Genomic DNA, 13,971 nt, shown 5'->3' with positions numbered 1-13,971 from the left:
TCAACACACCACTTATCCACACACTCCCCCTCCAGACTGGTGAGACAGTTCCTCACTGCCCCTGACTCCCAACCTGTACCCCTCTTACTGAGCACCAGGCACCATACTCTGGGAATGGGACTTCATGCACTGGACATATTTAAGCTGCCACCACTGGATCCTACCATACTGGGGAATCCAGACACACACACTACACTCAGGGGATAACCACCCTCCCGAGCAAGCCATTTCTCCTCCACGCTCCCTCTCTTCCATCTACCCACACAGGGACAGGAACAGGAATTGGGCACTGGACCCAGCAAGGGATTCCTAATCTTTGGGACCCTCCCCCTCTACTGGCGTCCCACCCTGTCATTTTCTCTCATCTGCCACTAAACATAAAAGCGCAGGAACACCATCTGAAAATGACACTCTTGAGGAAAAACAAAATCACAAACAATAATCCCAAACATGTGACTATCTAAAAAATGCAGAGTTTTGTAATGTAGCCAGCTGTCGCTGTGGCACTGCGCAAACACAAGTCCTAATCCGCACCGCTGACCAACAATGTTAGAACTAGCTATTTCTGGTAGGCTAAGGCTGACGCCAAAGCCAGGCAGAAATCACCATTCTAGTCAGGGCAAGGGAGTCACACGCCAAGATAACCCCTGCTCACCCCCTTGGTAGCTTGGCACGAGCAGTAAGGCTAAACTCGGAGGCAATGTGTAAAGCATTTGCGCCAGCACACAACAGCAAAAACATCCTAGGCACACAACAAAAGGAACTCCACACAAGGTTATATGAAAATAACTTCTGTATTGTCAAAACACATTAGATAGAAATCACACATGTACATTGTGCCAACTGGCACGGGCAATATTCACAAGGAATTATTTACAAGACAGGGCCACATGGGCCACTGTCAGAATCAACACTTTTAGAAATAGCACTTTTAGAACTTAGAATAAGTGTAACACAAAAGAATATTTATAGGTCACAACCAGTAACTACTGGTAAAGGTAGGTACACACTACGCAATACTAATAACCATAGGCCTAGATCACGCATGGACCCATAACCTCTCTAGTATAACTATACTAGGCAAAACACAACCACCTAAGAATAAAATACACTTAGGGGTATAAGCAAGAACACATTACACATGATGCATCACAACATTCAGAGGTGTAAGGAACAAGGCACATGATGCATCAAAAACACATTCAGAGGTGCAAGGAAAGAAAACACATGATGCCTAAAACATTCAGAGGTGTAAGGAAAGAAAACACATGATGCATAAAAATACATTCAGCAGTGTAAGAACAAGGTGCTTAATCATATTAAATGCATTACATTTCCTAGCACCACATCACATTGCGCAAAACTCACATTAAGCAATTACCATCACATAGATAATCACATTGCGCCTAAATAAAATCACATACCAGCCCCCATCTAATAAAGGGACTAAAGAGCCCTGTGTCCAGAATGTCAGGGCGCGCTGCCAATGCAGCGCCAGTCAGGGGTGCGCCACTGGCGCAAAACCTAAACGTTGCAGGTGCCCACTACTTGCTGGGCACCTGGGAACAATCACAAGACCTAAACGGTGCAGCTGCCCACTAATTGCTGGGCAGCTGGGAAGCAGAACTGCGGCAGGGCTCTCACTAGCCCTCAGGGACCCAAAACTGCGCCTACTGGGAGCCTTCTAGGCTCTGAACTGCGCACGTTGGAGCCACACAGGCTCTGGACATCAAACAGGTCCCAAACGTTGGAGCCACACAGGCTCTTAAACAAGTATGGCCCATAGAGCCCTCGAGGCTCTGAACAAATACCTCGCAGGCAGGAGGGGGCGGGCACCGGCAATGTGCCCTGATGCCCCCTCTAATTAATATGGCCCCCGGAGCCTTCTCGGGGCTCTAGACAAACATGGTCCCTAAGCCCCTCACAGGGACTTTTAAACAAATATGGGCCGGGTTGGAGCACTTGGGCTCCGTCGTAATGTTGGGGCGGCCCAGTGTCATCTGGGGCCACCCTACTTCCATCCTCGTCCTGGTGCCGTCTCCCGGCACCAACAGCAGCCCCTCTGGAGCCCCCCGGCCCTTTTTACTCACCGGGCCGCTCTCTCTGGGGACTCCACTTCTCTGCGAGCTGGCTGCATAGGCGGCGAGGCTTCTCTCACAGCGCGGGGCTCCTCTTTGGGAACGGAGCCACAGCGGTACCTGACGCTGCCTCATTCTCTGGGCGCGGGGCTCCCCCTTAGGTCACGGGAGCCCCACAGCGGCAGGCACCATCTTCCTCTCCCCTCTCTCCTCTCTTGGGCAGCTTCTCTCTTCCGGCCGGTGGCGGCAGCGGGCGGGACTTCCTGCCGGATTGCAGGCCCCACCCCAGTCCCGGCCAAAAGCTGCCTGACTTCCGGTTTCTGCGGCGCGAGGGCCGCGGCGGTGAAACGAAGGGGGCAGAATGAGGGGTGTGCACCCTCGCTAGATAAGATAAATAAATAAATGGGGTGGCACCCGTAAATTAAGTAAATAAACGGGGAATAAACGCGCTACCAAGCGCTAGAGGGCCAACAAGGTCCCAGTAGAAATAAAGCGCTCCCCAGCACTAGAGACAGCAACCAAAGCGCTTCCACGCGCTAGAAGCCGAGTAGAGCGCTATTAAGCGCTGGGGGCAACATAAAGCGCTCCCAGGCGCTAGAGAATCAAAAGAAGGTCTCTGTCTCAAATAAAGCAGTCCCCCAGTGCTACAAGCAAGGTCCAGCAGCAAAGGGAAGCAAAGGGGACCCAGCAAAAGGTCTCCAGAGTCCAAGATATGTCCAACAGGTATCCAGGGCAAATCAAAGTCCCCCTAACAGCCCAGGCAAGGCAGAGGGGTCCCCCAGAAGTCCTCCAGGCATCCAGGGGCTGGGCAGGGCCCAGGGATTCCCCTGGGCCCAAGCAGCAGCACGCCCCTGGCAGGATTCAAGTCAGAAACAAGAACATTTTGTAAGGGGATACAGCCCCTTTTTATACAGAGAAATCCTTTGTCTAGCAGGGTGCAGGCAGTGTGAGAACCAGCTAGAACTGGTTATAGGGACTTCCTTTCACTGACCAGGCTAGAGACATTAGACGCACCCCAGGGGGTGGAGCCAGCATTGTGTGGGGAAAACCCAGCCTCACTCAGGACCCTCAGACCAGACAGTCAATCCACAAGCAGGCCCAGGCTCACTCCTCCCCTCACATCAACATGCTAAACACTCCATTCACCACCGGGGCAGACCCTCCCAGACTCTTGGAGACAGGCTCACCAGCCAGCCTCAGCCGATCACACGCCAGACACAAATTACACATATATGCCAACTTCTAAAAGTGGCACTTCTACACTAGACACAATCATGTCGCATATACAATTGCGTAACATTCAATCTCACGAGTTCGCACATATCACACTCGACCTTGCACTCCCCACACATCAGGAACTACCATGGGCATACATATTCCCCATTCATTCCTATGGGAGGGCAGGTCACTCACCACACATACACAGAGAGCTCACGCACTTTACACTGTGCCACAGTGAAAAAGTGCGCAGAGTCCTAAAATCACCAACACCAGGTTCCAGAAACAGACTAGGAAAAAGCAAAAAGTTTCGGGGTGAACCTGCCAAAAAGGGCCAGGTCCAACACCCCCGAAGTAGGGTGCATGTAACCCTAATGCATTGGGATTGATTCTAGCAACTGCTGCCATCAAAAGTTGTTTTTAATGGATTTGTTTACGAAAGAGATTTAATATATACATGGTTTGTTTTGCATCCACATTAGCCTCTATTGAATATCATTTGTTACACTTGAGTAGATTGCTTTAATGTGTTAAAATCTGGCCTACAGTTTTTTTTGTTTGAGCACTCTGGGGCATATTATCAAGGACGGGTGATACATTATCGCCGCTTTTATCGGCAGGAAACAGCTGATAAAGCGGCGATAATGGCCTTTATAATATGCTCTATGAATTCCTATCGAAGCCCATGTTAGATGTCTTCACATCTAACATGGGCTTCGATAGGAATTCATAGAGCATATTATCAAGCCCATTATCGCCGCTTTATCGGCTGTTTCCTGCCGATAAAAGCGGCGATAATGTATCGCCTGTCCTTGATAATATGCCCCTCTGTTTCCAGGCAACCTGCGGTTACCTGGGTCTTTGCATATCTTTCACAGAGAAGGTCAGGCTCCATAACAGAGTAGCACAGCTAACTTGAGTATTTTGAGTATTTTTCAGAATCTGAGTGTATGATATAATTTCTTACAACTTTAGAAAGTTGTCACTTTGGTGCCCAAAATATTATAGTAGCTGTTTATGGTTGCAGACAGCTGATGTCCTAAAGACTGCCTTCTCGGAGAGAGGTGAGAATGACTGTCAGCAAGAGAAATAAGTGACCTGCAAAGGGTAGAGCTGTGGATTCCTCTTGGCAGGATGGCCAAAACTGCTGTGAGCCCAAAAGGTGAGCTTCAAAGGGGGTGCCTCTTTTGTAGAGAAATTAGTTATCACACATGGAAAGGGCACCCTTTTTGTTTGAGCAGACAGTCTGGCACCTTAGGCAGAGAGAGAAGCTGTTGTCAAACCAGTATTGCAAGGGGGGTGTAGCCCCCAGGTAGCCACACATCTGAGTGGGCACTGGTGTTGTGCTGCACTTCACCCTGACTATATGCTCGTGGTCCAAGGGGTGGCCATAGGAATACCCTTAAAACTGGCTCAGCATCTTCAGCATCTTTGAGCATCGCCAGCATCCTGAATATCATGCATCAGGACCACTCCATTGACTTCTATGGCATTTCACCCAAATGAACTGGAAAGGGGCTGAAGGCTGGTTAAGCCCACAGACGGCTGTCAACTGGACCTGACCGGCCCCTATGATTGGCTTCCTAATGAAGGTGGTCTGTTCAAGAGTGCCCACATAGGTGTTTTCAAGTGGCTTGTTGTCACTAACCCTAAACTGCAAGTTGTGGTAGATTACAAAGATTAATTCATCCAGTGAAAATCAGTGATTTATTTTTCCTTTGAAAATTCATGCCTATGGAAAAGTCTGTTGTTGGTGAGGTTTATAAGATGCCGCCGGATTGTTGTTTGTTGCTTTTTTATCTTATTCAACTTTTTGGTATGACTGACTACTCTGAGCCACAACTGCCCAGGACTGAGCTAAGGTGTTATAAATGAACCTAGCTGGATCTAATATGGGATTATGCCTATATTACATTGTGAGGTTGCACAACTACACCATATATTAAATCACTTTCCTCACTTCATTCCAAGATAGCAGCCCACATGCCAGCAGTGCCTGAGCATTGGAGTGGGGCGTTCCCTATGACAAGTTGGCTGGACTTCTGATAAGTGCTACATCAACAATGATGTTGGAACTCCTTTGTCATTCACTACAAAATGTAAAGAGACTTCAAACAAGAAATGGTTGAAGGGGACTAACCATAATTACACTCTCGTTGTTTTTGACTATATTGATGACATGAGCTTGATAGACAGTTAAAGGTGTGTGAAACCAGACATAGAAATATGGTGTCGAACATATACGCATGTGTAGTACTGGGATCACAGTAGCACAGGATGCCTTAAAACACAATTCAAATAATAACACTGAAATATATGCATTATTTGTTTAGACAATTAATATTGTAGTTCTAAATTACAAAGGCAAATGTATTTATAAAATAAAATCCCGTCTTACCATTTTTAGCATATTAGTTGCAGTTGGCTTTACATGTCTTCTCAATTCGTTATGTTTGTTAACAATCTCATGCCGAACAAAAGCATGTTTGGTATCCAGAAAACGTGGCAGATCCTGCAAAAATAACATCATTGTAAATGAATAGATGATCAGTAAAATTACACGTCACCTAGATAAAGCACACTCTGCGGGGACGTCAAAACTATACTCCGTTATTTAAATCGTGAACTCTTTGTTGTGCAGTGCTTAGATTGACATGTTTTAGTCACGTAATTATCACCTCAATATTATAAATATATGTATTTGATGTTTAATGTTAAGTCATCTTTCTGGACAAGTAAAATCTAACTATCAATATGGTACTGTGGACTCTTCACACACAATCACAGTTGGATTCAACATCAATGAGACAAGTTCATTATTAAGTGTACATATAACATGGTGGTATTGATATAGACTTGTGAATATAGTGTAAAATTACCAGAAAAACCCTAAGGTCTCTTTTACTTATTTTTGACATAGGGCAGTAACGCAAGCCTTCCTGCAGCACTGCCCTATGTCAAAAGAAAAGGGTAGGAATGCACTGCATCTGCTGCTAACATCAGTGAATATGATGTCCATGTGCACCATAATATATGTACACATAATTCAATTCTGATAAATATGACATTGATGCGCGCATGTCAAATGCAGGCTTAGCAATGAGAATGTCAGTTAAAGCAATATCAAGGATGTTATATGTACACGTAATAACAAACTGGTATCACTGCTGATGAATCCAACCAAACTGATCTCCCCATCAACCCAGAAGCAGAAATACGTGGTTGCAAAGACCCTGTGACCCAAATCCAAGCTACTGATTGATAGGTCACAAATAGGGTTACACTTAGCCCAAAGACAAACACATGAACAGGGAAAACCCAGATCGATCCCACAGATAGGCAGCTACAACACAAAAGGTCCAAGGATATCGGCCCCAATAAAACATGTTTGGCCAAAGAGGTGCATGTTCTCAAAATACCACAAAGTCATATGCCACATGTAGTTAGTAATATGCAGCCATTCGAAACACAGCATGCACACTACACACAGCAATCACACACACCCCATGCAGAACATCTGGATGGATAAACACTGGCTCAAATTGAGTTTCCACAAAGTCAAGAGCCACCTGAGCCATGTTATCAGATGGCTGAATTCATGGTTCATGACTAGACCCGGGTTAACATGCGCTACAAGAGTGTGTAATCAGTTTATTGCACTTCAGTAACTGTATATAATGCCAGCAAAAACCTCTGTGCATTAAAACAGTCTTCAGACACACCTCTGTTGCTCCTCTCCCAGCCACTGTGTTTAATTAAACTAACTTGTTCCTGTTTTGCCAAATGCCTTTTGTCTTTTCATTTTTTCAAGGTAAATTAATTTCTGAGCAACACTGCGATGGCACACAAGTGGCTGCCCAGTGCCAATTCAGGCACCCATGCACCTTAGCGCAAGGATGCCTGCGTTGAAAACAAATTGTTTGTGTGCAGGAAAAGGTACCTTCTTTCACAAAAACAATCATTCATGCCATCCCTGAGAACGCTTAGACTTTTGGCACATTCCTAGGTTTTGAGCAGGTTGTACATCTGACATGGGTGCTATGTGGGAAAACACAGCATAATGACCATGGCATGCTCTTCTATCATAGTGTGAGGCAACTCAGCGACTTGTGCTTCGTTGCCTCACACTATATCTACGAGGCCATGAAAAGCCATGCAGGGTGGCTTTACCTGGCCTCGAAGATAAGGCTCTGAATGTGCTCCGCTGGAATGTCATTAAAAGTGACATTCCTGCAGCGCATGGGGCCTATAACTGAGCCCCCTAGTATTTACATGACAGGAATTCTCAAGGGTAAAAATTAGATGTAATGTTCTAATATTCCCTGTAATTAATCCATGAAGAGGCATTCTCAAAAGTTTTCAAAACTGACCCACAGAAATTGCAGGATAGACTTTGAAAATCAATAGCCTATCTGGCTGAATTCTGTCAGCTCTTATTCTGAGGGACCCTGCAAACACATTGGTGTGGGTAACAGCCATCGTTGGGGTTACACAAGTGAGTATTTCACTCGGAGCCCTTGGCAGTTGAAATCATGGTGATAGTAACCTTAAATACATGGCAACAACATGTGGGAACCACTGCAAAAAATACAAACCCCCCTATCATATTCCCAGGGGTCTCCAAAAATCTGGAGTATTTCTGGTCCCCTGGAGTTACAGATTCCTCTAGTATTGAGATCTTTGAGATAGGGACAAACATACCCTCCAATAATTGGCCCAAGGAGAGGGAATCAGTAGTTCAACTGAAGAACAGCTTTTAATTCTCATTGTATGACTGTCAGGCTAGTACAGCATTTTATTTTTTATTTCACAAGTCAACATTTTTTAGTGGTATCACACAATTTCCTTTTTTTTTTTATTGTTTTACCCTAATTCATTGAAAGACCCCCAGGCACATAGGAAACAATACACACAAATTGGAATGACCATGATGTACATTAGACCTAACAAAAAAAGAAAACAACAAGATACCATACAAAAACATTCAAAAAAGGGAAAAAAGCATGATAAGCAATCACAGTACAAAATACAAGCAAATATGCATTAGACTCCTTTTAAACCTAAATATGTCCTTTAAACCTGTGAGCTATATTTAGTTTAATCATTGTCATTTGACCCACCAGGCTCCCCCAAGATCCACTCTCGAATGGGCCCCCAGATTCTAGCCCCTATTCTTCTCTTCCTTCTCCCTTTGATTTTATAAATTGATTCTTCAAAGCTATACATAGCCAGCAATCTAGCTCTCCAATTCGAGAAAGTTGGAGGCTCAGGGCTAATCCACTCACTAGTAATACATGCTCTGACTACTGCCATAATAATAAACGAGAGTGCATTTTCAGCATCATTAGTTATAATGGGCGAGGACTACAGGCCCACCCCCAAAATCACAAGTTCACCGGTAGGGGTTATCTGTTTTTTTAAACAATATGTTTAGGAAACCCTCCAAATCATAATAGAACCCCCCTAGTTTTGGACAAGAAAAGAACATATGAACAGAATCAGCCGCAAACAAACCACAACTTATCCCCACCTATTTTTCTCCTTCTAGATACGTTTCTAGGGGAATAGTACAAGTCCCATAGAGCCATATAATGCTGGCTACGATGCCTGCCTGTCATTAATACACTGTTGACAAGTTTCAATGATCTATTTATATTGATGCCCACCACATCAAATTGATGTTCCCATTTCAATTGACCATTTTCGAGATTATCTGGGAGAGCTGCAATCAATTGTTGATAATAAAGTCCCATCGGGGTCTTCTTCCTCATTTTCTCAATAAGCTCATTTTTACAGAATTGAGTTCCCCTATTAGAACCAAATTTATCCATAAAGCTCCATATTTGTAGATATTTAAAAAAGTCTCCCTTGTCCAGGGCAAACTTTTCTCTAAGCGCTGAAAATACCATCAACTCCCCGTGATCATACAAATCACCTAAACAAACAATTCATTTTCTAAACCATTTGAACCTAACGTGGTCCCTAAAAATTGCCGGCACTAACCTAGAGGCATTAAACGAAGTATAATAATTCAATTTCGCAATATTACACAAGCAACTGACTTGCTCCCACACTCTATAGGCTGCCCGCAAAAACTTAAACCTATATAATATGACGGCTCTAAGATGGAGACGAAACAGCCTTTGACTTCCTCACCCTTAATAAGCACATACATCGACGGCTGATGAAATGGAAGAATGGGGGCCTTGCCCCCCAAGATCAATGGTCCCATAATCTGCATCATGGCCGCCCAATAATACATACTAAAATGCGGGACGCCCCACCCACCACGATCTCTTGGCAAAATAATTTTCTTTTGGGCCCTTCGTGTTTTCCGATACCCCCACAAAAATCTTGAACAAATTCTCTCCAATTTTAAAAACATTGAATTAGGAAATTCCAAAGGGATTGTTCTGAATATATAAAATTTTTGGGGTAAAATAAGCATTTTTAAAACGTTACATCTCCAATGCAAGGAGAGATGTAGGTGATTCAAACGTTCCAAAGTGGTATTGACCTTTTCCATGACTGTGAAACTATTCAAACCGGGGATTTCATCAACTTTAGGAGAAATTCTAATGCCCAGATACATTGCCTCTGATGTAACTACCACGCCAGAGGGGGGATCTTGCCCTGAATAAAGAACCTGGGTTTTCCCAATATTAAGCTTATACCCTGAAAAAGAGCCGAACTGCACCGCTAAGGTTTTGATGGTTGATAGAGCAGTTACACAATTTCCTGTTGCTTTTTAGGGCATTAGCATTTGTAATTTGACTATCAATGGAGCTCACAATGCTCATGACATAATTACAGAACTAGAGAATTTTGACTTTGTATTTTTACAGAATATAAGTAGCTGGAGAAAGGTGGCTGGCACTCCTGAAGGCCTCTTTTATACCTGCTAAAGGACAGCTACATTTCAATCCTCCTCTACATCTCTATGCCCTTCGTCTAAAGACACAGCCCTTAAACCTGAGGTGGACCTTAAATGCTGAAATAAATGCAAATGAAGGCTTGTAACAAAAATGACTTTTAGTTTCCTGTGTGTTAGTAATTGGGTTACTGGTTGACTGGGTGTGGGCCCTGGATAAGCAGCAAACATAATCCTAGTCAGGGTAACGCAGCAGCAAACCCCAAACTAACCTGCGTACATCCTCTGGTTCATTTGCTCAAAGCAGTCAGGCATAACTGGGAGGCAAGGTGTAAAGTGATTCTGCAACACTTTACATGGAAAACATCACACAAAATATCCGACACTGGGTTTAGAAAAATATGGTAGCTTTTAACAAATAAACAATACCAAAATTACAAAAATCCAATCAGTGAAACCAGAGGTATTGAATTTGAAATGTTTGGCTAAAATAGCGCCGTACAGCACACAGCAACAACAAGGAATATCTGGTCTTTCCAGACCAGGAGAAATCACAAGTTCAGGCTGACAACTATGGAAAGCGGACTAGATAAAGGGAACCAATTAGGTCTGCTGAACAAAGTACCCTAAATCCTAGTTACAGAGAGTAGCATGGATCTGAGTTGAAGAAGCATTGTGCAGCCATCATGTGAGGTACTGTTCCATCGAAGTCGAGAATTCATTTGACGAGGCTTGTGATGCAAAGCCCAGGTAGTGGGTAGGGGGCACACTGGAGGCGACACAGTGGTTCTGGGGAGCTCTGAGGCTGCAATGTGGAGGCAGGCGTTGTCGAACTGCTGCCAACGTGGGATGCAAGGACCTGGGTTGAAGATGCACTGCACCATCAAAGATCCATCAGTTACAAAGAATGCAAGGCTGATGCGGACCTTCTGCACTGGGCACGATCAATGCAGAAGCAGCGATGAGTCAGTTTGGCTAGAGGATTTGTCACTTAGCCAAGGTGATCCTTTGGTTCCGCTCGAGGTTGCGCTGCTCAGCAGAGAAAATGCATGAGTTCTGTTGGTGAGCTCACTTTCAAGGATCCATGACTGGGGTAGCCCTGCTTGGCAGGGTACACTCACCGATTGCAGAGTACAGGTGAAGAGGCAAGGTTCTTGGAAACCCAATATGACCCTGAGGCTTCAGATCAGGAAGCCAGCAAACTAGCTCTTAAAGTCACTCTGGGTTCTGAGTTTAACAGAGGCAGGTCCAGTTCTTATCACCCAGGCAAGAGGACTTCAGGAAGCAGGTCAGCACAGTAAAGCAAACGTCTAGCAGAGTAGCAGTCGATCACAGTAGCAGTCCTTTTGGCAGCACAACTGTCCTTCTTCCTGGCAGAGTATGCACAGGTCCAAAAATGCACTGAAGTGGTGGTGTCCGAGGTCCTTCTGTTATACACAGTTGAGCTTTTGAAGTGGAGAGAAACTTCTAGAGACATGCCTTTGAAGTGCACAGATGCCTTGCCCTGCCTGCCCCAGTTCATGACAAATTACTGGACACAGCCTATTTAGCTGTTAGTGGGGCTGGGTCCAGTCCCTCCCTCCCAACCTGTCAGGATAACCTACTCAGTCACACCTAAGTTCTATTTGTGTGTGGCTGTCTAGGGGAAATACACAAAGTCAAACTGCCAACTACACCCAGTCATGTGACCAGAGACAGGCTGCAAACACTAACTGGCTAAGGCAAGAAAATAGCAACTTTTTTACAGTGTCATTTTCAGAATTGCACTTTAAAATCTGACTTTACCATAAGTTAGGATTTTAAATTAGGATTCCTGAGACACCAAATAAGGAATTGCATCCTGCCATTTGGAATTTACACTTACAAAATGTAATAAGGTAATCCCTAAGTTATCCAAAGAGAGATATAGGCTTTGCAGTAGTGAAAAAAGAATGTAAGCGTTTTTCACTACCAGGACATGTGAAACTAAAATGTACATTTCCTGCTTTTTAAAGCATTGTACCCTGCCCTCTGGACTCTCCAGGACCTACTCTGTGGGTGACTTATGTAATAAAAAAGAAGGTTTGGGTCTGACAAGAGGTTTAAATAGCCAGGTCCACATGACAGCTTAAAACTGCACATAACAGCTCTGTAATGGGCATGTTTACATGGCCACTCTGATGGGTGGCACAATCCGTGCTGCAGGCCCACTAGGAGTATTTCATTTACAGGCCCTGGGCACATGTAGTGCACATTACTAAGGATTTAATTGTGGATATGCCAATGTTGCCATGTTTTAGGGAAAGAACACAAATACTTTAGCACTAGTTACCAGTGATAAATTGTGCAAAAACTTGAGGTCAGCAAAAAAGAAGTCAGCAAAAACAGGAGGTTTGGAGGCAAATAGCTAGTGGAAGACATACCTAGGATGTCAGGTTTAACACTGTCTTGGACCTTCAATTTTTCACTGCATGCTTCGTGCCACACTATACCATGCAAAATGCATGCAGGGAACAGAAGTTGAGATTTCACACTTGATAGCTTAGAGTTTTAGAAAACATGTGGTATTACTATTTGGTAAAACTTCACTGTGTGCATCATTCTGACGTGGATCTCGGATTGGACGGGTAAAACTGTACAGGGTGAGGGAAAGATTCGCATGGTACGATGTCAGTTTTTCCCTACACCTGCTGCTATTCCTGTTATTCCTTGATGAGATGGCGAGAACAGAGATGCTGAGAGGCTTGTAGATCATCTTGGAGGTGCCCAGCATCTGCCAACTGGCCAGGATGCAGCAGAATTGACAAGAGGCAAACATCCTGGTATGCCCGTATGGTACCCTGCAAGTGGATTCTGACACTGAATACATAGAAATATTTCTTACCGCTGTTCTTTGTCCAGAGTGATGGAGCTGGAACAGTATGAGTGGAGGTTGGCTATGTGGTGAATACTGTTGCCTCCCTTGGTGCAGGTATAGAGGTTGCCATAGCGAACATCAGAGACTTGTGGGGGCTAATAAACTAACAACTATCTTATGGGGGCTGATCACATTTCAATCAATTCTGTTTTGCAATGATGCTTAGATGGGTGCACTACACTCCTTGCCACCATACAATCTGGGGACTGGGTCGACACTGATTACTGAGCTATTTCTGGGCTTGTGGTCTGAGTGGGTCTAGATTTCCCGGAAAGAAGTTACATTGAATACTGTTATAATTTTCTTATGGAAATCAATTTTTGGGGCTTTAGAGGGTGTCTGTGGCTGGCTCTGCTTCCTATTGTGTGTTGTTTGTGCCAGGAGGGATGTGTGACTACTGGCCGTGAGTGGTATCTTGGAAGGTGGGTTGTTTTGTTACATTTCTTAATATCATGTTGTGGTTGTTGATAATCCCGGGGGAGTGGAGCTTCTGTAGTTCCCAGTATATATCCTATCCTAGTTGGGAAAAGTTATTCACACTAAACGTTCTTGTAAATCATGTCTGTGGGGACCAGGTTTAAACTGATCACCTACAATATGCAAGATTTGAACAGCTGACAGAAAAGAAATAGAGTGCATGCTTACCTCCACAGGTATAATGTAGTGATGGTCTTCCTTTAGGAGACACATCTATGGGACTAATATATTAAAACTCTGAGGAGACATTGGAGAGGGCAAATCTATGTCATGATATATTCTTACACTGCCAGGTGAGTCCTTACATGGGTAGCTTCTGCAGTGCCGTTTATGAGTACAGGAGTAGTCCTAATTGGGGAACGCTTATATGTTCTATCAAAGGGTACTCTAGATGCCCAAAAACTCTGTTTCGTCAATCTATGAGCCTAACA

The 13,971-nt window shown here is 44.3% G+C and overlaps 1 protein-coding gene across 1 annotated transcript in view; it reads right to left on the bottom strand.

Annotated features, from left to right (window-relative positions):
- LOC144762222 (cysteine-rich venom protein TEL1-like) overlaps positions 1-6,874 on the bottom strand; it is a 333,433-nt gene extending 326,559 nt beyond the window's left edge. Inside the window, exons 1-2 of the mRNA XM_078647370.1 lie at positions 6,800-6,874; positions 5,695-5,808 (exon numbers count right to left, since the gene is read on the bottom strand). Coding sequence (XP_078503496.1) covers positions 5,695-5,808; positions 6,800-6,874 — 189 coding nt within the window. The remainder of the gene's footprint in view (positions 1-5,694; positions 5,809-6,799) is intronic.
- Positions 6,875-13,971: the final 7,097 nt, after the last annotated feature.

The sequence above is a fragment of the Lissotriton helveticus genome, chromosome 6, assembly GCF_964261635.1.
Source record: "Lissotriton helveticus chromosome 6, aLisHel1.1, whole genome shotgun sequence".
Taxonomy (NCBI): Eukaryota; Metazoa; Chordata; class Amphibia; order Caudata; family Salamandridae; genus Lissotriton; species Lissotriton helveticus.
Note: the sequence above shows the minus strand (reverse complement) of the source record. Positions and strands in the feature narration are given on the sequence as shown.